Source organism: Ischnura elegans, chromosome 7 (assembly GCF_921293095.1).
Source record: "Ischnura elegans chromosome 7, ioIscEleg1.1, whole genome shotgun sequence".
Classification (NCBI taxonomy): domain Eukaryota; kingdom Metazoa; phylum Arthropoda; class Insecta; order Odonata; family Coenagrionidae; genus Ischnura; species Ischnura elegans.
Genome location: NC_060252.1, coordinates 18,675,056 through 18,697,905, shown reverse-complemented (window position 1 = coordinate 18,697,905; position 22,850 = coordinate 18,675,056). Strand labels below are relative to the sequence as shown.

At 39.7% G+C, this 22,850-nt stretch overlaps 1 protein-coding gene across 1 annotated transcript; it reads right to left on the bottom strand.

Moving 5' to 3' along the window:
- Positions 1–612: 612 nt before the first annotated feature.
- On the bottom strand, positions 613–21,856 carry LOC124162459 (lipase 3-like). The gene is made up of 9 exons (XM_046538999.1): positions 21,600–21,856; positions 16,827–17,031; positions 14,956–15,070; positions 13,773–14,016; positions 12,611–12,769; positions 10,836–10,920; positions 7,681–7,823; positions 2,757–2,928; positions 613–871 (listed from the first exon to the last, which is right to left on the bottom strand). Exons 1-8 carry the CDS (start codon positions 21,759–21,761, stop codon positions 2,776–2,778), a joined length of 1,266 nt encoding a protein of 421 aa, XP_046394955.1. The 5' UTR covers positions 21,762–21,856; the 3' UTR covers positions 613–871; positions 2,757–2,775.
- Between the last annotated feature and the right edge of the window lie 994 nt (positions 21,857–22,850).

Below are 22,850 nucleotides of genomic sequence, written 5' to 3'. Positions count from 1 at the left end.
ACTTGGATTTGAGGTAGTTTTGAAAATATGGATAGGCCGAAAAGAAAAATAACATCTCGTTCAAAATAAGACTGGTTCCATGAAAAAAAAATTATATTTGCAATTTTTTTATAAGAGTATCCACTTTGACCACAGCTATAGGTGTCGTCACTGACGTTCAATTAGCGTTCTGCATGGGACATGCTTGACCTCAGAGGATACTGCCCGTAGGTTATCTCATAGTTGAATAATGGGTACCTACTCAACTGGAAATACGTTATATTGATGCCAATTTCGATGAAAATTCGTCTCCTTTTTCATTACATTACCAGCTATTACAAATGTTTTACTGTTTATTGATTCCGAGAGAAATCAGAGGTTCAAATGTCTTTTGTACGAAAACAGTTGGCTAAATTTATGGCAAGCCGAATAATTTGCATTATTTAAAATTTCAGCATTCGAAAGTAAAACTTCTTCTTGAAGATATTCGTAAATTTGGAAAAAACATACATTTTCGGGTAGGGTTGGCTACTTTTTCCTGGTGTTGAAAGCCATGGAGAAAATATTATAATCTGAAGTGCCGTAGTGTTGAGGCCTGTTTGGTTTAGGACAACTTAATTTTCTTAAAAAAGAAAGATTTAATACTGTGATTTATTTTTCCTAAAGAATGTGTACAAAGTTGTAAGAGTATTTATGTACAGAGAATGAGGTCGGCCTGGGAATTATTTTTGTACCCTCATCACAAGTCTCCCCAGATCCGTATTTCTTTGAGAATACCGCTGAAGAGCGAAGGTTCAATGAATCGGCTTCCTTAACCGGCAGGTTGTCTCCTCATTGGAATATTCAACCCACTGAAGGACACCTCAGGTGAGGGAACGTCGCACACTGGTCCCTGTGAACCGAGAAAGAGAACATAAACAAATTTTAAATTTTGGCGAATATATAGATTGGTACAGTTGGGTTGACAGAGTGTCCACGCATTAGATATGGTACATAAAAGAACGCTTATTAATAATACATATTGTATAAATATTTTAACGCCTTAAATTCTATTTTTTCAAGATTGCTGCTTTTATATAAATTTTAAAATATCAATTCATCCCCGGAATACTACTTCAACTGGCAATTTATGTTATCTCGAGATTGCATCGATAATTTTTGGAAAAATGGACTCACGTTATATTTGTACCAAAACTTTATCTGCAAAAATACGCACTCATTAAATTGAGTTGCTGAATGAACGTCTCCAGAGAGCTGGTGACTTATTGGTATTTGATAGCTTGGCAACATTAGATCATTCCGGAATCGAATTCGTGCCCAGTAAATTCAGAAACCATTAATTACAAAATATATTCTTGTTCTGTTAAAAGGGCGTATCACAATCACTCGATCAGTCGTGTTTTGTCTTCCTTAGCGCCACGAAAAATTTAATCGAAACTTTTTTTATCACCAAGAAGTTTTTATAGTCAATAGGCCAAAACTTTTTGGATCTCAAATGCAATATGAATTACACCAAAGAAAATATCGGGATAAAATTTTCAAATTGGAGATACTAGAAAAATGTTGAAAGTATCCAATGGCAAGAAATTCAAATGCCAAGCAAAGTTTGAAAAAATACCCATCTGAGAAACCAGTTTTACGATTGCCTTAGGCAATCATGATCAGGGAGGAAAAGCCATAGTGTGAGCTAGGTCAAGAGAACGACTCCCGAACGTCTGGCGTATTTACACGGGCTGTTATTAGGAACTCAAATTCTTTTCTTAATCCTAAAACTTTAGAGCTAGAAGCAAAGGAAGCATATAAAACACACGGCAAGGATACAGATAAATTTTCAGTTAGTTACGAGGAAATTTAAGCTGTAACAACTCCCTTGCGATTTCAATAAAGAGTGCAGAAGTTCGTACTACTTTTGTGCGCTTGGCTTGTCAGATATGAATTTTGATTGATGTCTAGAGTTTAACTCAAATTTTGTTCAGGTGGGCGTCGTTAGAAATAAAATGGAAAATTATTTTGAAATGCGACGTTTTTATTACCATCGGTGGAAAAGTTTGCTTTGAGCTTTATCTATATTTTGACAACAATATAGCTAAAGTGTCCGTTGTTCACTGCAGGACAGGTAAATTTTGGTAGGGGAGTAGTCCGTGAACTACTCTAAAAATTGATGAATAGCATAGGTTTAAAAAGAGGAAAACTTCACGATCAAAGACTGATCCAATATGATTTGATGTTTCTCCGGTGAATAATGTAGATAAAATCTTCTCGGGATTCCAACCGGGTTAATTTATTCATATAAGCCAACGTTTCAAGCTCCAACTCGGGGCTCATCTTCGGGGCTACTGAATGTCGTTGATTTGTTTAAACCCTGAAGATGAGCCTCATTTCGGAGCTCGAAACGTTGGATAATATGGATTATTTAACCCGGTGGGAATCCCGAGAAGAGTTTATCCACAAAAGACTGATCCATTTGGAGTGGTTTGTCTTTCTAAAGGCCGTTTTACACGGGGCACGGAATTGCGCGGGTTAGAGCTGCATTAATTTCTAAAATGGCCAGGAATTGCGCGAATGGATGAACGATATTATAACAGGGGCCATTTTGCCATGTCACGTCTACGCATTCTCGCATGTGTTCTAACAATTCACCGCTTTACACGACGCAATTTTGATTGCGCCTTCGCACGTACGTCAGATTGCGCAATTCCGTGTACCGTGTAAAACGGCCTTAATAATGTATTTGCACGTCTCAGGAATAGGTATGGGCATTATCAAGCGTTTCTCACCCTCAGTCTTTCTGGTCCCTCACTCGGCTCGCTTCATGAGGCTCATGACTTTGTCGTAGACGAGCGTCTTCACGTCAATGGCCCACAGGTAGTCCAAGTGGTTGAAGGATTCAAGGGAGACGAGGAACTTGCCCTGCACGTTCGGAAGGCCCTGCTTCAGTTTCTCGACGTCCTGCGGGAGAGATAATGAAAGAAAGGTTTAAACATATATTGACCCAGTGCCCGCGATACGTTTACAGGAACATATGTACACCCATGTCTCGTATAGCGCAATTTCGATTAGCGCAATTTCGATAGAGCGCAAATTCGTTCCTCGGGGAAACATTGCAACGCAGTGTAGCCTAATCAAAAATCTTAAACGCTCTCGTGATAAAACGTGAACTTGCGCTAAGTACACACGAAATTTCTATCAATTTACGCATAATAATATTATTTCTTGCCTCAAATCTTCTTTTTTGTTTATATATTAATCGAAATTCATTGCTGCGCAATTGCCAAAAGTATTACTCGTCATTGGGTCTAGATAGGCGGCCTACCGAAGATTTATCTTGTCTCCTTAACAGAATGATAATAAATAATTTAGATCATTAATTAAGCGTGGGGCTAGTGGAAATGAGTTTTATTTTTCAGCAATACGGTTTGAGACGTATTTTTGCCGTCGTAGGTTACCGGGCGATTGACTTCCAGGTAGAGAGTCTACGCTAAAGCCTTCAAGGTCATCGGTATTCACGGGGGAGAAATGGAGCGGTGGCCGAGTTTAGCATGAATAGCATCAGCACATAAAAGGGTCCGCTATAGAGTCTCAAACACAATGGCTTCGTTCCCTCCCCGCAGTCATAGGCCTTCTGTGTCTCAGGAATACAGTTCAGCAGAAGAAGGTGATTTAGATAGAGCCATACAGAGTAAAAACCAAGAGAATATGGCAAAAAATAGGAATGCGTGTAGAAAAATCAAGAATTTATCAAGAAAAACCATAATCCTAGAAGAGGACTTGAGAGAGGTCAATTGCTTAGAAAATGGAGAGCGTCAAAGCGATATTGCGCAGAAGTTTAAACTCACGATGCCTTATTCTGAATAAAGACGAAGCTAAAATATCAGTGACCTCAGCCGCACCAACTTCAACCAAGCGGTCTACACATACGGAAAGTTCATGGTGAATCAGTACAAAAAGACGAGAGTGGTAATCGCTCCGAGACATTAAGTGAAAGCTCCGGTTGGTTCCAGAATTTAAACGGCAAGCAGGTATTTTCAGTGCGGCGATATCAGGTGAATCTGCAAGTGTTGATAGCGTAGCCACCACAACATTTTCTGATGAACTCCAAGCTATTATTGAAAGTGGGTTCTTTCCCCCTCAACTAGTTTTTAGTGTTGATGAGACGATATTCTTTTGGAGAAGAATGCATTCTCGTTCATTCATTTTCAGGGAAGGAAAACCTGGGTCAGGTTTCAAGGCATTTAAAGACTGTTTCACGTAGCTGCTAATGACTCGGAGGGCTTCAAATTAAAATGATTTATCATCCATAAACTCCGCTAGCTATGAAATGGCATTTAAAGTAGCATTTTCCTGTCATTTCGATGAGCTACAAAAGGGCCTGGGTGACACAACAGTTGTTTTTAGACTAGTTTTAAAAATCGTCAACTGCCGGCAACGCATTACGATCCCCAGAGATAGCAGATGTTAGCCCACCCGCACGACAGGATGGAATTTCGAAAGCACGTAAGAATTTTTTTTTACGTGAATAAAAGTCTTTGAATGCGTGAATACTATCTTTAAAGATGTTTTAAACTATAAATATTTATAGAAATAATGTTTTCTAAGGCTTTTTATGGGAATATAGATGTTTTAGAGGAAATTCAATACCCAAGACCTATGCTACCAGGAACGCATCCCTATCTTCCCTATGTTAAAACGCTCTCGTATAACGCAAATTCGTATAGCGCAAAGACCCCAAGGAACGCATCCCTTGCGCTATACAAGACATGGGTGTATACCATTGTGTCGTAAGGGATTCGCTCGTATTTTGTGCAGCACAAAGGTCAATGAATTACATATACAGGGCGGAGAAAAATTGTGTCTCGAAATAATAACCCTGGATAGCTGATGCCAGTACGAACCAAAATTACTAATCACGTCAAGGGCGTACTGAGGATCGTAACTTGGGGGGAGGGGGGCAAGCCATGGTCTAGGCGGGGGCCAGCCAAGTTGTGACATTTTACCATGGAATAGGTACCAACATTTTAAGAAAATTATAGCAGCGCTTTGTTAGTTTATGAAATTATTTCCTTAGAAAACAGTTTTAATTTAGTTACATATCTTATACTAATATATATCATTATAGCAGCGCTTTGTTAGTTTATGAGATTATTTCCTTGGAAAATAGTTTTATTTTAGTTAAATATCTTATACTAATACATATCATTTTTCGTTGGTTTGAAGAAAATTTGTTGAATACTTTCGTTTCAATTCATTACTGATTTTACTTCAAGAATTTTGCGATTTTTGCTTTGAGGGGGGGGGGGCTTGTAGGGGGGCTTCTAGGAGACTTCTTCTGCCCCTCGCTGGTACGCCCATGAATCACGTTTTAGTCGAAAACGCACTATTTTTAACTCTTTTAGTGCCAGCCTATTTTGCCCGGTACGCTGAAGGATGCCAGGGCTTTTTTCGGCGAATTTGTAGTTTTGTGCTTAAAAATTTACGTAAAACTATTCAGAAACTATTTTTTTTTGCTTTGCTCCCAAAACATGCGGTTATGTTAAAGCATGACAGATACTAAAAATAGTCACCAAAGCTACATGAAACAAAAAATAAAAGGCGTGAGTGTAAAAAAAAACCCGGTCGATAGATCTGCCCTTGGCATTCTTCGCACATACCTCCCGGGCCGAAGGATCGGCCCGCTGGTACTGTTAGGGTTAAACTACAGAAACTTTTAGCCAAGCGCTCTGCGAGTTTCCCCCGTTACCGTATGCTCTGAAAAACCCACAACTTCGAATGCTTTGCCTGCTGAAGATCGCGATGCATCCAAGGCTACCGGCAACAGGGAAAACTCGCGTCCAATCGGAGCGCTTGGCTCAAAGTTTCTGATTGGCAAAATTAGCAGAGCCGGAACGCACTTTTCTTAACTTTTTTTAGAAGTGAAATATAACTCTGTGTGGTTTTTATTACAAATCATCATTCACATTTTATTACAAAATTTTTTGTTTCGGTTACGAATGTATGTATTAGAAATGTTGAGTTAGCAAAATTGATGAAAGTGTCACTTGACTATTATTCCATTTTTTATCCAGTGACGGAACGGCGTTCCAGCGCGTTCCGGCACTAAGACACCTCTGTTTTCGACCTAAACATCATCCGTAATTTCTGTTTATACTGGCTTCGGCTATCCAAGGTTAAGATTTCGAGACGCAATTTTTCTCCACCGTGTATAAAGGGAATGACGGGTGGGAGGAAAGAACGGCAGAGGAAAGCCTCGGTTGAGATGTACGGAGCAGGCGGTGGAGGTTGTCAAATCGGATAATTGTGTATCTATGTTGAAGTATTAGCTGATAGTATAATAGAGTAGAGAGCTGCGTCAAACTAATGTTGCCAAAATTCTGACGGAGAAATTTAGGGAAATTGAACAAGGTTTTGGAAAACGTGGTGGATGGATAATTAGTTATCTCTGTTTCATCTTTAATTCTAAACACCTAGATCTAGAGGCGATTGAAGCTAATATAATCGGCAGGAATAAAGAAGTATTTTTGGTCATTGATGAGGAAATCTCAGCTCTAGCAACTCGCTTGTTATTTCAAAATAGTCTCAAATTTTTTTACCTCTTATGTGAGCTCGGTTTCTCTAATATTATTTATGATTGCTGTCTTGTGATTTACTTAAATTTTGTGCTGGTGGGCATCAGTGGCGGATCCAGGATAGGGAAAAGGGGGGTAGCTAAGTGGGAGCCGGTAAAAATTACCATTCTATCTAGTGTAAATTGGATACCGAAAGGTATAGCCAGATATAGATGCGCAACTGGGGGGCTTCATTATAAAAAATTGGAAAATTCCTTTTAAAATGTGCCATTTTTCTTTTTCCTGCCGGGAAAGTCTGCTTTGGAGGGTATCTATATCTTGACAGAGATACAGCGGAAGTGTCCGTGGTTAACCTTCCGTCAGGCGCAATATTTGAACTCCCAAGTTCAGGCGCAATGTGCCTGATAGGCACAGATATGAAAAAAAACATTACTAACTCTAAGCATGGCTCAGAGCTGCAACTTGAAACATTAATGCACTATTAACAGTGTAGTCTAACACTTAAATGATGTTTTACGTGTAGTATATACACACCTTTTCACCCACTCATACGGCTCCAAATCAATCCAATTAGGTGTGATTTAACGTGCTCTTTAGGTAATTATGTTTCACTAAATGTATTCAAGCATCGAGTAGTATACATTGTACTTAGAAGCATCGAGTGAAAATGCCTAAAAAATATTCTGCCTATCAAAAATACATGGCTTTAAAATTGTGACGAGTTTTGGCGCAATGAGCTTCTCTGATCCAAACTTAAACAACTTCCCGTGGGGACGGCCGAGCGAGAGGGCTGCATAGAGCGTTTCAAAACAAACGGCTACTATGAGCGTCAAGGGTCTATGCCGCCTAATAGCGCGAAGAAATGAAAAAGCACACGCCCTGTGCCTGTCAGATCCATTGCGCCCGCTGCATGACACCAATGGAATATGTCAAGTTTTTGCTCTAAATACGAAAGGGGAAACAGGACATTTTGGTCTGTAGATGAAGGAAGGTTCGGGGAATTTCAGGCTCAAAATTTGTGGCAGCCGTGGTTGAACGAATCTATGGATTGATGATTCCTGATTGAGATTTTTAGGCATCTTTTATGATGCTGTTTGTCGATATTTCGTGCGAGTGAGTGTCGTGTGGGAATACTTACGTCTGGGTGTGCGAACCAGTCGTTTTCGGAGTAGAAGAGGTAGACGGGGGCGGAGACGAGGCCAAGGTCGTACTCAGGCGGGTGAATGCTCTTGTAGTGCTCCAGGTTACCGACCAAACCGTAGTCGTATTGACGGAACTTTCCTGTGAAAAGGAGAAGAGACAATCAAGGCTAGAAGTCGAAGAAATGGTCAAGAAAGGAAGGGCCAACTGCGACGGTGTGCCGCTAATACGAACTAATTGGGACCGAACCCCGTTGAAACACCCATTTCGGCTAATTCGAACTTTATTGTTCGATACAAGGGGACTGCATAGAGGAGGCCCAACACCATCCCATAGAAGGCTGATTTCTGTTGCCACTTCGGTCGCATTTTAATCGGTTTTCAAAAATGTCCGCGGCGCAGTGATGAGTGCAATGCGATCCACTTTTTTCCAATAATTTGCAATACAATGTTTGTAATTGCAAATAATATCATTGAAAAGTAATGTATTCGATGGATCACATTATTATGTATATAAATTTCTGTTAACACCCTTAATTATACCTTATTTCCCCGTGAAAATTGGATCTCTTTGTCCGTCAGCGACGCGAGTGGTGAATTTTGTAAACCCATATACATTACAGTGAATACCTCCCAGAAGACTTAAGACTCTTAATGTGGCGCCTAAAATATAATTGTTCATTGTCTTCCCTCCATGAAACTCCTCCACCGATTTTAAGCATATGTCCATCCCAGTACTATGTTCAACTTGATTCTCAAGAGGGCTACAGAAACTGTGGAGTTATGTGAAATATACCGCGGAGGTAGCCACACTGTAGCTAATTTTAAAGGGAAAACTTGATCTAAATTTACTTGTTATTTAAATTGGTGTGTGAAAAAATCTCGTCATCTATTTATTAATTTTACAAAATAATAATAAGTATTGTGTGTAATGATATATCATTTTACATACCTAAAGTGATAAGTGACTACTTTTTATATATTCCCTATCATCACTGATTTTGAATTTAAATTCTGTGTTATGGTTTGCTTGAATTTTTGCTTCTGAAAAAATCTATTTGTAGCTAATTATTTTTCTCTAAATAGTACGTTTCACCTTTGGGCGTATTAATATCGTATTGTAATTTTTTGCAGGAGTTGCATGTTTCGCAAATGCCCGGCACCGCTGACCCTTTCAGTACAAGAGGATAGCACGAGCAGTTTATCGGTGAGTTTAAAGTTAGATGAAATGGGAGGTAAAATTGAAATTGAAGACTGCAGATGAGATGCAAGTAAATTCTCGTGCTTATAAATGGAAAATATGAAACGTTTCTCTCAATTTGTGAAAAACCGGACGTGTCACTGAAATACTTTGGTCATTTTCGAGATATGGGAAAAAAACAACCTTTCGTTATATCTCGTAATTTAAAACAATGAAAGCATACGCAATAGCCACGTCAAAATCAATATGTTGACACTCGAGGCAAGAGTAGGTATACTCGCAAAATGCCCGTATTATGCTACTCTGCTATAACTGCCGAAAAGTTGGAAATACACGGGGGTACGTAGGTCATTAAAATTGCGTTTGCTTTCGTCCTATAATGAGGATGAAAAAGTTATCTTTATAATAAGGATACGAATGCGCTTTTTTCGTTGTGGTTTTGCTATCACTTTCCACAACGGGGACTAACATTTTTGCTTTAAGCTCGCCGGAAATTTTCATAGCGCTAAAATGCGAGAGCAACGATTTTTTGGAGCAAGAAATCGTCATTGAATGGGTGCATTTAGTTTTCGCAGCATTGAAAGAATAACGATTGCGCGTAGGAGAGCTATCAGTGGAAATTTGATCTCATTTTATTGTTATCATCATCAGGTTATGGAGTGCATCGTTTTGACTGAAACCTCTTCGGGCAAGCCTTCGTATGCATCACCAAAAAGTCGATTGATAAGGGAAGTCGCTTGGTGAGGCAAGCTGGGCAGACCCCGTAGCAACAGGCTCCTTTCGTAAAATAATGCATACTGAATATTTTCCGCTGCCTGCTTTTTAAGTAGCCACTATTAAAAACTTACAGTGTAGATGCAGCGTAAGATCATTTATGTGTTTAATTGTTTTTCGTTTGAGTTTAAAGAGTGTTCACGAACGACCCCACCTACCCAGGTGGGATTGGAACCCACGACCTACGGTTTGGCAGGCGAGGACTTCATCCCACAGCCTCCGAGCACGGCGTCCTCTACTTAGTACCCTGTTTTTCATAAATTTTTCCCCTGGTTTTGGAACCCCCCCAAACGAAATTCATTGCTACGCCACCGGCAGTGATTGGGTTTCTTTTGGCGTAAAAGCAGAGTGTATCTCAGGTATTCATTGGCGCTTTCAGCATGTCCACAGTGGTCTGGCAATATACAAAAGCACGACGAGTCATTGGACAGGTCACGCCGCTACGAGGATGATGAAGTTCTTGATACCGTACGACGTTGGCTCTGACATCGACCAGTGGAATGGTATCATGCAGGCATTCAGGCCCTCCCTTGAAGGGGGCGTCAATCCTTAGCATTGAATGTAGATTACGTTGAAAAGTACTGTTGTATAGCTAAATGATAGGTGAATAACATTGTGTATTTGAATGATGAATTAAACAATCCCTGTTTCAGAAAAAAATATTACATTACTTATTGAACTCTCCTCGCAGAAGTTATAACTTTTGGTTATTTCTCAACTTGGGATTTTCGGATTCAAGTTTTCATTTTATACCAGACAGTGGCGCAGCGAGGGGGGGGGGGGGTTGGGGGGATTAACCCCCTCCCCTCCCCAGAGCTCAGAGAAATTTTTAAGTTTAATCCATTTTACTTAATTACATTAATATTATATACTTATATAATAATGTAAGGATTATAAAAATATCCCTCAGAAGGCCGTAAAACTCACCATTTATCTTAAAAATTTTCTGGGGGAGGGCCCCGCAACTCCGGCTTCCCCTGGCTGGTATTCTATACCCCCTAACTCCCCAGTATTAGTTGTGCCTAAACCCCCCCCCCCACCCTTAATTCCTAACTGCGCCCCTGATACCAGAAGTTTTGAGTTTTCAAGGCTAATTTTGCGCCCAAGGGAGATTTCCAATTAGAGATCCAACGATGACAAACCCATGCGTAAGGGATTTTACTTGGGATTTCAACTTACCAGACTTGATTTCCTGGCCGTAGTGAATGACGACTTTGGTTGCTGTCCCAGCTGGCGTGTGGCTGAGCATGACTGGCAGTGCCGTCTGAAATGATCACGAGTGATATACATGAGTCAATATTATTCCTAACGGACGGTGGCTTAATATCCTAAATCCTGTGACTGAAACTTGAAATTATTATCATAGTATTCTACCTATTAAGGTAGATTTCTATGGAGTATTCAAGAAGTGATCTGGGAGCCTCGCTTTCCTTCCAGCTCTGCCTTCTTTAATTCACTGTAAGGCCTACTCTCTTTCAATATATGTAAAAATCCTATTCTTTTCCTTCCCCTCCCTCGTTTCCCTAGCATTCTACCCTCCAACACCATTTTCAACATCCCCTCACCGCTAAGCACTAACTCCAACCATAACTTCTGTCTCCTCCGTCAAAAATTAATTTTCACTAGAAAGTAGCACTCGTGACTTGTCAGCTGTTAAAGTTTCAGCTGTATCCATGTCAAAGTTTCATTGTTTTTGCCGATTGTAGTGAACAACTTTCATTTTATATAAAAAATAGATAGCATTGAGTAATGTGCAGATATTTGGAAAAAATAGTCTTTCGTTACACCTCGTCATTTGAAACAATAATAACTTTCACAATGGTGTCATTTTTCGCTAGTCGATGCAGCGATTTTATGGAACGAGCAATCATATTTGAACGAATGCATTTATTTCTCAAAGCCTAAAAAGACTAACGATTACGGGTAGGAGAGCGATCAGTGGAAATTTGATATAAAACCGTTGTTTGTGATTTTAAAATTTTTTATGATAACTCCATATGACGGTAACGCGGAGGCTAATATCGTGCGTGCAAGATTTTTATTCCCTCCTTAATCAATCACAAAATCTTGTTGAATAGCTTTTTTTTCTTTTTTCATTTCCTCGTGAACGGCATAGCAGCATTCCCTTTTCCACGCTCTAATTCATAGACCTCAATTCACTGAAATGCTGAAGTATTAGGAAATGTCATCGAATTTTGCTCGATCTGGAAGAGTTGCAATTTTACTGAAAAATGTGGATAATTATTTTAGTTCTACTGCAGGAGAGCTAAAATTGCGCCACACATACCACCTTCACCTTGAAGTTTAACTCCTGTACTAGGAAACTATAAAGTTATTTTTCCAGTTTTTCATAGCCAAGAATGCAATATCTATCTCTGCATATTGAAATAAATGAAAATAGTTGTCTACTAAATGATACATACCACCTTTCTGCTCCAGAAAATTATGAGAACATATTACTAAAATATTTGAAATTTTCTATTTTTCAATTTGTTTCAGACTTGGTGTTTGATGGATTCCTACCCTTAAAAAAATTCTCTGCAATGATTTAGTTGATAACTTTAGGAGAAAAATTTAGAAATTTAGAACATTTATGATGGAAAAATAAAAAACAAAACCCCTAAACGTAACACAAGCCACCACATGTTCCTCCGTTTACCATTCCCCCGCACCTGTACATCCCCATCCTGCCCTCCGTCAGCACACATGAATGTTACCCCTGTGTGGTGAACGCGTTGTGTAAGTTTCAAATAAAATATCTTAAGAAATAATTCGATCACAACAGATTCGATTATTATGTAATGGTCGTGAGCAAAGTGTGAAAATGTCAGGGATATGAATATTTTGTGAGGATTTTGAATCCAGGAATATTGTAGCAACCGTGTCAGAAAAAAGACATTGAATCCAAAGTGTCGGATATGACTCCAATGAGATTTAAAAAATCTGATACGTACCACGTTCAGTTCCTGCGTGTCGTATCCGCAGAGGAGGAACATAACGTTGGAGCATACAGCCTGGGTGGGGGCTTCGTTCTTGCAGGCAGCTTCGCCAATGAAGTCCATGAAAGCGTTGTTGGGCATGAACTCGTTCATTCCGATCATCTTGCTGAGCCACTGCAGCACAAAAAGAGAGCCATTAGCTCTTGGAGGCAGTGGCGGATACAGAAAACACTCAAGGGGGGGGCGCAAAAGATATAAGGAGTTGCTTTTACTTTTATCATGACAAAAAATAATCAAGTCACAGGTAGAGTAAAATGAAATTTTAATTAAAGTAATTATACACATATTTAAGACAATGCCATCTTATAATATAAAAAAGTCACAATTGTGGTTCAGCAATGTTTGGCAATACGGCCGCGCGTTTGGCAATAAGGGAGGGGCGCGCGCCCCCTGTGCCCCCCATCTGTATCCGCCACTGCTTGGAGGTTTATTCTGTATTCCAGAATTAGGATGACATCAAAGATTTGGTCAAATGGCATAGTTTGGAAGTTTAGAAAGTGACCGCCAACGGCGCGCGGGCAATGGCTAACTCAGAGTCCTCTATATTGCCATATAATAACTACGAGAGTAGTGTTGAGAGAGCAATCTATAGGACTCTGGGCTAACTCAGAGTCCTCTAGATTGCACACTCAACACTATACTCAGCCATCAAGTCGAGTCGCATTCGTTTCACAATGGGAAAGGTTCTGTCCGCTATGAGGCTAAATGCCCCTACATTCTTACGAGGAGATTGGCAGATATTTTTTATAAGTTTATTGGATTCATGAAGATCGCCAGGCATTCCAGAAGAGTTGAAATCTTTTCCGGGGCCTTAAAGAACCCAACCTCAAAAATTTCAATCGTGACAGCTATGAAAACGTCGCATATTAAGTGAAAACCCAGAAACTCCTTTAAAGAGTTAATATATACGTGTGTTGCATCAAAGTTCAAAGAAGTCGACTATAAATTTTCAAGAAATCGACTTTTGGAGTAAAAAGTCGACTTTCGCCTTAAGCCGACTTCGTCTTTTCAATCCCTGCATGTCATTCTTGCACCATAGACAACCTGTTATTAGGAAATTGACTCTTTCGTTCCCAAAATTGTCCAGCGTCATATTGAGTTTTTGCCAGGACTTTACCTCTACTTGGTCGATGAAGGGCGCCATGAGGCGGATGGGGCTCTTGACTTTGTCCATGTAAGCGATGGGCGCGAGGGCGAACATTGAGTGGAACTTGGTGTTGTACTGTGGCTTCAGGGAGTTCATCACGAAGAACATAGTGGTGCCCATTGAGTGGCCGATGTAGTGCAGCTTGCTCTGTCCGGTGTGCTCCAGCACGTAGTCCAGTTCGGCCGGAATGTCGTGAAGGGCCATCTCGTGCCAGCTGAAAGTTATCCCGGATATATAATCATCATTATTTTTCAATTTTCGTCGTTTATATTGAGAGTGCCATTAACCTCCACAGTCCCGGGACATATCTATTTTTTTCTGGTTAAATAGATGTCAACAAAAAACATTAGCGATTTCTATGAATCGTGATTCTGTATGATACTATGCACTGAACTATTGGCAAAAACGACATGTCACTTAGCCAAGCGGAGGAAAAATTCAAATCCGATGTATTATACATGTGATGTATTATTATATATTATGATGTACGATATACCAGGACCGAGGAGAATAATGGAATGAAAAAAAGGCGTTAGAAAATTTCTGCTGAGTGCTTTTTTCTCTTGAATATCAATGGAGAAAAATAAGCAAGCTACGATTTGCCGATGATAGAGAGATAGGAGAGTTGGAGAAGATTTTTAAGAAATCTCTGGTAAATAGGAGTAGGATAACGAGTAGATGTCAGCTGAAAATGAGCTCATAGAAAACTTATATATTAGAATAAAGTAGAAGAATAGAAGTGGAAACTAGTATTGAAATAGGGAAACAAACACTGGAAGAGGGTGAATGAATTCTGTTATTTGGGAAGCAGAATGATTATTGATGGTAGAAGCAAGTAGATATTACCATTGCAAAACATATTTCTTTGCTTCAACGACTATTCTGCTTTACCAATTATTTTTCTTGTATTTTTGGCTGTAATGAAGTTTTCCGTGGACCAAGCGAGGAGAACTTTAAGTAGAACTTTGCTCTGAGTGGTAAAAAAAACTCAATCAAGAGCGACTCTGACAAATTGGAATCGGCAATTGAAATTATATGATTCGATTTGGATTGGGTGTTCCCATTTTTAGGAAGATTATTTTGTAATTTTAGGGGTTGAGTTCATAGGAAGCATTATCTAAACTGAATTGAATGAAGTCGTCGATGAAATTACCTGAAGTCCCAGAATTCGGCGTTATCAGGGTCTAGCGTAGCGTGTTTCCTTGAGTATCTGTTTCCTCGGCAGTTTCCCATCCACACGTCATAGCCTGCGTCAGCAAGGATGTAGGCTGGAGAAAAACCAGAAACGTAATATTTAACTATGAACATTCCGCTCATTGACTTGAAAGCTATTTAAGGATGTTGTAAGTGCCAGGGAAATCAAGGAACAATCAGGGAATATCTGAAAATCCATCTTTGCCATCTTGCCATCTATGACAAGAAAAAGTGCAACATAAATTATTTCTCTGAAAATCTCATTAGTCTTTTCTGAACTCGGTAGGTATAGGCTTTCAAAATGGGTGAAACTGCCCAGTAGGGTGGTTCGGAAAAATCGATTTTTTTTCAAATCCATCTGGCCGGGCAATGAAAAAAAGTTGTGGGACTGATCAAAAATGAGGCCTAAAAAATTTGAGACCTCTAGGTGAACCCCTGACCCTCGCTCAAATGCCAATTATGGGGGTTGAGTCAAAAATCGAAAAGTTTAGCATTTTATGGTCATTCGCCATAGATTTTTCTGAGTTACAACTCTTTCGAACAAAAATGTCGTGCATTTTGACGTATCTGCCACCGTTAAGCCACAAAATGCCAAATTTGAGTGCGCGTCCGCGAAGAAATAATTCCAACGCCCACATAGCGTTGCGGATATAAGAGCGGCAGGGCCCCCCCCCCCCCCCCCGTCCTCTCCCAGTTCCCATCTCCCCCTCCCACGCCTGGAATACAGCAAAAGTCATCCAGCATGTGTTGCAGGGGGGGGGGGGGGGCGCTCATCTTTGATAATATAAATCGCCAGATGGTAGGAGGTGAAAAAGAATGCGTAGTGAGGCGACTTGTCTCTTCTTTGGCGCCTCGTAGGCGTTAATCAAATCGATGTCACCAATTTATGTAGAAGTGATGAAATATTTTTGCATTCTTTGCGATATTTTTAGATCCAAGAGCGTAGGCAATAAGCCTACGGTCCATGAAGTGGCTAGATGGATTTGAAAGAAAGCGATTTTTCCGAACCGCCCTACTGCACAATCGTATTCTTGATACTCACTCAAAACACTTATTTAATTGGTTAAGGTTACTTGTTTCAAACAGTTACATTCGCACACCATCGTAAAAAATAAATTATTCAATATCCTTAAAAATCCATAGTATTAAATAAAATTTCCGTTCCAAAAGAATAACAGTTTTCATGGTAATTGCAAAGTGTATCAAAAAATATTTGCGTTGCCAAAGCACAGTTACTAAGGAGTAGCGACCCCATATTTTTAGAAAAAATGATTTCTGAATTATTGCAGATTCTTCCTAAAACACACTGTGTAGATGATTTCTCTGAAAATCTCAGTCGTCTTTCCAAACAATAAGATTTGCCGTAGAAATGGAGAGAGATGGTGCTCTTACTTTCCCCCATCTATTCCTCATGAGGTCGGCAATCGTGTTGAATTTTGAAGTTTATCAGAAACCCACCATTGTGTACGTCAATATACATTTAGCTATCCTAGCCATATATCTACATCTGCATAATAACCTGCGAACCACCTCTAGGGTGTTTGGCAGGGGGCGATCATTCATCAGCATGCAACATCTGCAAGAGAATGCTATTTTAATATATGCTCTTAACACTTACGGGCACGTTACATTACAAATATTAAAAAACAGCCATAAAAACTAAACGTAGCATAAATAAAATGAGAGGTGCTGTTGTAAAGAAACAGGCAGATGGATCGGTCCCTGGCACTCTTGGTTTACAGAATTAAATTCCATTCCTATGTACGCCGACTGTTAAATACCTGTATTCCGTAAAATAGCTAGGCCTTCAACTAAGAGTCCTTGACTCACCGAGTCCCTGTTCTGGTCCCATGATGACCCAGTCGGATGAGCTGGCGATGAGACCGTGTTGCAGGTAAGCCACCGGCCTCTTCTCCGTCGAATTGGCGTCGTCATTGATTCCGTGTGGGATGCGGTGCAAGCTCAGCAGGTAGTGGTCGTCCGTCTCGACCTCGTGAACCTCCACGGGGTATCCTCGCCTCTTGATCAGATCCGGCTGGTAACCAAGAAGAAAAGGGAAAATGAGATAGTATTCGAGAACTTGAACATTTTTTTGAAAAAATAGAGGATATAGAGGACGTTGAATCTTGCACAACGCAAAAAACCCGAGGGCTAGGTAACGCTTCGTTCCCGAGATAAAAATTCTCAAAGTTGTCGAAAATCCAACGGCGCGAAAAACGGCGTTCGGAAGGGGGCGTGGTTGTTTCCAAGGGTTTGACTTCACATACGCCGTTCCGAGGACTCGGAGGCAGTATTGCAGCCGGGGCCGCCGTTCCGGCCGCTTCCTCCGGGACTCTGGGGCCTGGGCGGCACTAACGGGGAAAAGGAGCACCGACGGAGTTTTGGGGAGGGCAGGGGATCCTTATATGGTAATTAAATGTAACTGAATGGCAACTTGTCAAAAAATTTGCGTGAAAAGTTCTCGGGATCGCTATGCAGTTTCTAATCCGGTGGCGCGCCATCGGGTCAGGAACTTGGTTTGCTACCGTCGTAGCAAACCTTCGTAGGAGTTGGTCGGCAATTTTTATTTTGACATCATTCTTTATTTACCCTTTCAGTCAGAATTTTTTTCTCCACGCAGATGAAAATTATTATTTTCGATAATTTACCATAATTATTTTGTCATGGACATTTAGCCAAAAAGATTTGCTATTTCTTTCTGAGTAAATATTATGGTCTATATGGATAATTATGGACAAGTATACTCATTGGCGGGTTGAAATCCCCTAAAAGTCATGTCCATTTTAACTTACGCATTAACTGAAGGGTTAAGACTGAATCACACGATCATTTTTTTCCGTCCCGCAAAATGATAACTCGTAGAACTCTACGCACACTTGTGCATGGAGTGGTGAAAAACCTACTCCGTCGAGGCTCGAACCCCGAGACTCAAGAAAAAATTCAATTGTATCAGGTGAAACAAGATGGAACTCCTTCATGATGTATGAGAAAGGAAAGACAATGGCAGATTCCACAATTTATTAATTACTGCGACCGGTTTCGATTACATGCCTGATGATGATGCTATGTAATTACGACCGACAATTTTTATTTTGAAATCATTCTTGATTTACCTTTACCGTCCGATATTTTTTTCTGTACATGCCTGATGGTTATACTATGTAATCGAAACCGGTCGAAGTAATTAATAAATTGTGGAACCTCCGATTGTCTTTCCTTTCTCATACAGCATGAAGGAAAAAAGGCGAGTGCGTCATCCCGTCTTCACCCGGCCCGGAAAATACTAACGTAAACATGAAAAAGTAATTATTCCCGTGAATCACAGAAATACCTTCATTCTTTCTTCATTCCAGTTTTTTTGCTGCTAAATCCAAAGGTAGCCATAAAAAAGGTGAGGCATGCTTTATTTTTAAGTTGTGGTATCACCCTTAATTGTACCAGCCAGGATATAAATGAGCATAGCAAAAAGTAAAGAGGGTATGAAGTAAGTTTTGTTTAACTTTTCAGGTTAAAATAAATATAGTTCACGTAAACGCATCATCGTCTTTTAAAAAATCAGCAATACGGCGAATTAATTATTTTCTGTTTTTCCGTCACGGGGTATTGCAACTTTTCTTTTCAAAATTCCAGCGGCAGTCTACCGTAATTGAAGATTTCAGGGGGCCTAGGTATTTATAATTAATAGGATTTAGGGCTGCCTAATATCTTAATAAACATTTTAGAGTACAATAACGTTTATGTGGTTCATAAAACTCGTCATGAGAGTGTCCATTTTCCCTGTTTAAGGTTTTCGTGGATTTTATAATCTCTATCACTTCCCTAATGATACATGGACAGTATCCCTTCTAACAAATGAAAAGAAAACCAAGTACTTATCCACCAATTTATTCTCGCGGTACAACTAGTTTCGACGCAGCGGCATCATCATAGGGTGCTGAAGTACTTGAGTCAGGTACTGCCAGGTATTGAGTACCTGATGATGACGCCGCTGCGTCGACACTAGTTGTACCGCGAGAATGAATTGGTGGATAAGTACATAGTTTTCCCTTCATTTGTTAGAATGAACTTCCACAAAGTTGAGCCGGAGACTATAGAGAGTACCTTTTCTCCTCGCATATCCCGTAATCATATCCGCTGAATATTAACCGCAGCATGAAATCCTACGCAAGGATCTCTTTGGAGTGATGTAATGGAAGTCAGCTTCGTTTCAAGTTTAAGGGAGATTTACGATTATGTCGCACATGACTTTTTCCTTCCTCTGAAATGTCAAAATATTTCGCAATAGCGTTCTGTTTTACTTCGCGTTAAGCCGTTTTAATTGACTGATAAGATCAGATATAATAAGATACGTTGATTGACAATCCTATTTTCGACCTTTACCCTTGATTCTGTTTTGTTCGCTTATCGATGGAAACTCAAAGTTCACGAGTTATTTTTAGCATTTGAGTATCATTCGTAAATTATTTCCTTGCGGATAACCTTAACGAATTTAATTGTTCATAATAATTTTTTCCCTTTGTCAAAAATCATTATTGGAATCGTAAGGCTCAATTTTGCACAAAAATGATGAGCGATTGATGAAAATTTCACAAAGTAACTGACATGAGTCAAGTATGAGAAAATTATGCTCCATTTCGATAGAATCTTCGGATTTTACCAAGATTCAGCATTCCTGTATGGCTGCATTGGTTTCACAACAAGATTTAAACTCACGCTTAGGTATATAATGACGTGATGTGGTGAATAGAACGCATGAAAACGCGAATAGAAAACATGTCTGAAGTATGATCTAAGTGAAACAATTGCCTATCCTCAAATAAGAAGGAAAAAAAGAAACTAGAATAATTTGACCCATTTTCTAGTAAGCCATAAGAAAGACGAGCATGAGGTCAAGATCCTTTTTCACAGAAGTAATGTGGCCGTAGTTACAACCTTGTTAATGGGATGCCTCGATTTTAAGGAAGTGAATTTTGCATAAACTATCAACAAATCTATGATGGAAAAATGGTTTTAGCGCTGGTTTGATGATTTCAATTGGTTGGAGGCTACTTGGAAGTCTTTTCGCCTTTTTGTTGCCGTTAAGTTTAGACTGCGAAGTCTTCGCACCTTGCACCATGAACCTCGCTAAAATTTCCGTAGGAACATGGGCGGTCTGGCCAGGTCGGCTGGTCGGCGATCGCCGAGGGTAGGTTTAGGGGTCCCCACAACGCTCGCGTCTATCGTGAAGTGTACATCAAAGGAGTAATGAAAAAAGACTCAGATTACTCGAGCCAAAGTTTTTTTTTATATTATTAAATTCTACGCCTTTATTAGTTTCTTTACGCTCCATGCATACTTAGTGTGAAGATAATAAAAAAAAAATAAAATAAAGATGTTAGAAGATAAAGGTGAACCTGATGCTTTTTTGAAACGGTTATTCGAAAAGTTTATTCCAGAGTTTTTTTTAGATTTCATCGCAGTTTCAAGAAATTTCAACAAATTCACTAAATAATAGATAATGGAACCTTAATATATTAGTAAATTTTATAAGCTGTGAAATTCTCACTTTTAATAGTAATTTTTCTTGCGATATTGCAATTTTTTTGAACTTTTATCTGTTTTTTTATTTAAAGAATAGAAGCCAGAAAAGCTTCAAAATCCATTTACAGGCATGCAATTTCATAAAATTTTCCGGGGGAGGACCCTCGCATCCTCCGGAAAAGGGGGCCGTATCATGAGCCCCAGCCAAAAGCTCCCAATCGCCTCAGACCACCCTTACGTAGGATGTAAATATTTTGGATAGAGTAGTGGTCAGTGAAGTTGGCACGATGAGGTGGATTTTGTTATTCGGCAGTGCTTTGTTTGTTTTAACCGTGAATGGTGGAAGATAATTCCTAGAAACGAAGAATAACGTTGACTGAATATGGAATTGAGAATAAAATTCTGGGAAATAAGAGGAAACAACTCAACTCAATTTCAATATCTTATTTTCTGCAGTTCGCACCTTTCCTAACAACAAACTACTACACCAATCTAAATCGCGTCTTACACTCTTCCAGAGATCGCTTGTTTGCATTCATTCTACATTGTTCATCATCATATCGTATAACTACTCTTCCCCGGATATCTCGATGAACCTCGGAACCTTCAAAAGGATGTATCGAGGAGTCATATTTTACTGAATCCTAATTTTTTCATAGTTTTTTATTATTTTATAAATCTGCAGATTAAAAGTATTAATTTTCAATTGGAGGCCGAATGGACTTTTTTTTAATCACATAAATAAACTAATAAATAGTGAACGACTTTATTGGAGTGAAGGTCGTGTTAAAAAAGTAACCGAGGAACGCAAGATTTAGTGGAATGACATCCTGATTTGAAGGAAAAAAGAGATGGCACTTTTTTCATTAAATGTAGGTCTTCCGTTGAAAACATTAAAATGAAATATTTTGCCGGCGTTTCGGAAATATATTTTCCTTCGTAAGGGCTTTTTTGCAATTCTCGTTTATGGTTACTACATTGCAATAAATAAAAATATACAATACTAATTGTTTCCGTTATCCGGCCCTTAAAGGGAACATTTGCTCATCGGATGTTCAGTGTATTTGCGGCTGCTTGACTCACAGTTCCCAGATAGATATCGGGGTTGTCGTCGGGATTGTCCGGGTTGTCCGCCACTCTGCTCTGTCGCCTCATCGCTTCGATGACGTCACGTGGTGGCAGCATGGCTCCCATGGCCACGGTCGCGACCGCCAGTGTCACCAAGGCAATCTTCCAAGCCGCCATTGCTTCTGAAGAATTTCCTTTTCGTAATCCGGAGGAGGGACGCGACCTCAGCTCACCGCTAGAACTGAACACCCACCGATCGAAGTGGTGCGATCCGAGAACCGCTTTGGCTTTTATACGGGGATGGCCTCGCTCGTCAGACAAAGGTAGATGTATTTTTATCTGACGGGCGTTGGAAACTTGAAGTGTGCTCTTCAGGATGAAGATAAGGCGAAGGCGAAAAAAATATATTCAAGCAAGATTGTGAGGGATTTGTTGCAACGATCGCCGATTGATTATTGCACATGCTCGTTGACCGTAGGATGAATGGGGTCAATGATGGCGAGCAGCCTAAATAAATATAAATATACCTACTTCATCTTTTGATCCCCGTTTGCCATCCTCAAGCTGCGGCATCATTTTGAAACAGCTTATCAGGAAATGCGTATGCCCTTGCTCTGAAGGTATCAATATCAAACCAGACCAACAAAAGATCCGACTGAAGCGAAAGATTCACTGATTAAATTATGAGCGATATGAGTGAATCTAAATGTAATTTAAGCAAGTTATTGGTGTAAAGAAATGTTGCTCGGTTTCATCACCGGGTCACATATTTGCCATCGTTTCGATGGCGAAATTAGACGACGCAACAATCGAAACGTCACGTCGGCAGAGATTAAAAATGTGAAATGTTGACCTGAGAAGTATTTATTTACATGATTCGCCGGGGAAATCTCATACCTTCACTTACACACTTTTACGGGTTTAAATCGATCCATTTTCTGTATCAATATAAGTAGAACTGCAATGCAGACATCGCTACAGCGCCACCCATCTATGTCGCGACATATTACTTGTTTTAAACTTATCTTAAATTCTCATGTTGTATGGAATATACCCTTTTCAGTATTTTACTGTACTTCAAATGTGATAATTTAACCTCGGAATTTACTCAGATGTGATATTTTTACGTTTGAGACTCAGGAAAATGTTGACATAGATATCTGTACCCTGTAAATTTCGTTATAATATCGATATTAGCATACAGTAGAAGAGAAGTAGTTAAGACGAAAATTAAAATAGGGAAACAAAAAAGGTGGAAGATGTTTA

Excerpts from the sequence above, each read along its gene's own strand:
- LOC124162459 (XM_046538999.1), bottom strand. The coding sequence starts at position 21,761 with ATGGCGGCTTGGAAGATTGCCTTGGTGACACTGGCGGTCGCGACCGTG. Across the intron at positions 17,032-21,599 it reads CCGATATCTATCTGGGAACT|CCGGATCTGATCAAGAGGCG; the intron begins GTGAGTCAAGCA and ends CTTGGTTACCAG. Across the intron at positions 14,017-14,955 it reads GCCGAATTCTGGGACTTCAG|CTGGCACGAGATGGCCCTTC; the intron begins GTAATTTCATCG and ends GATAACTTTCAG.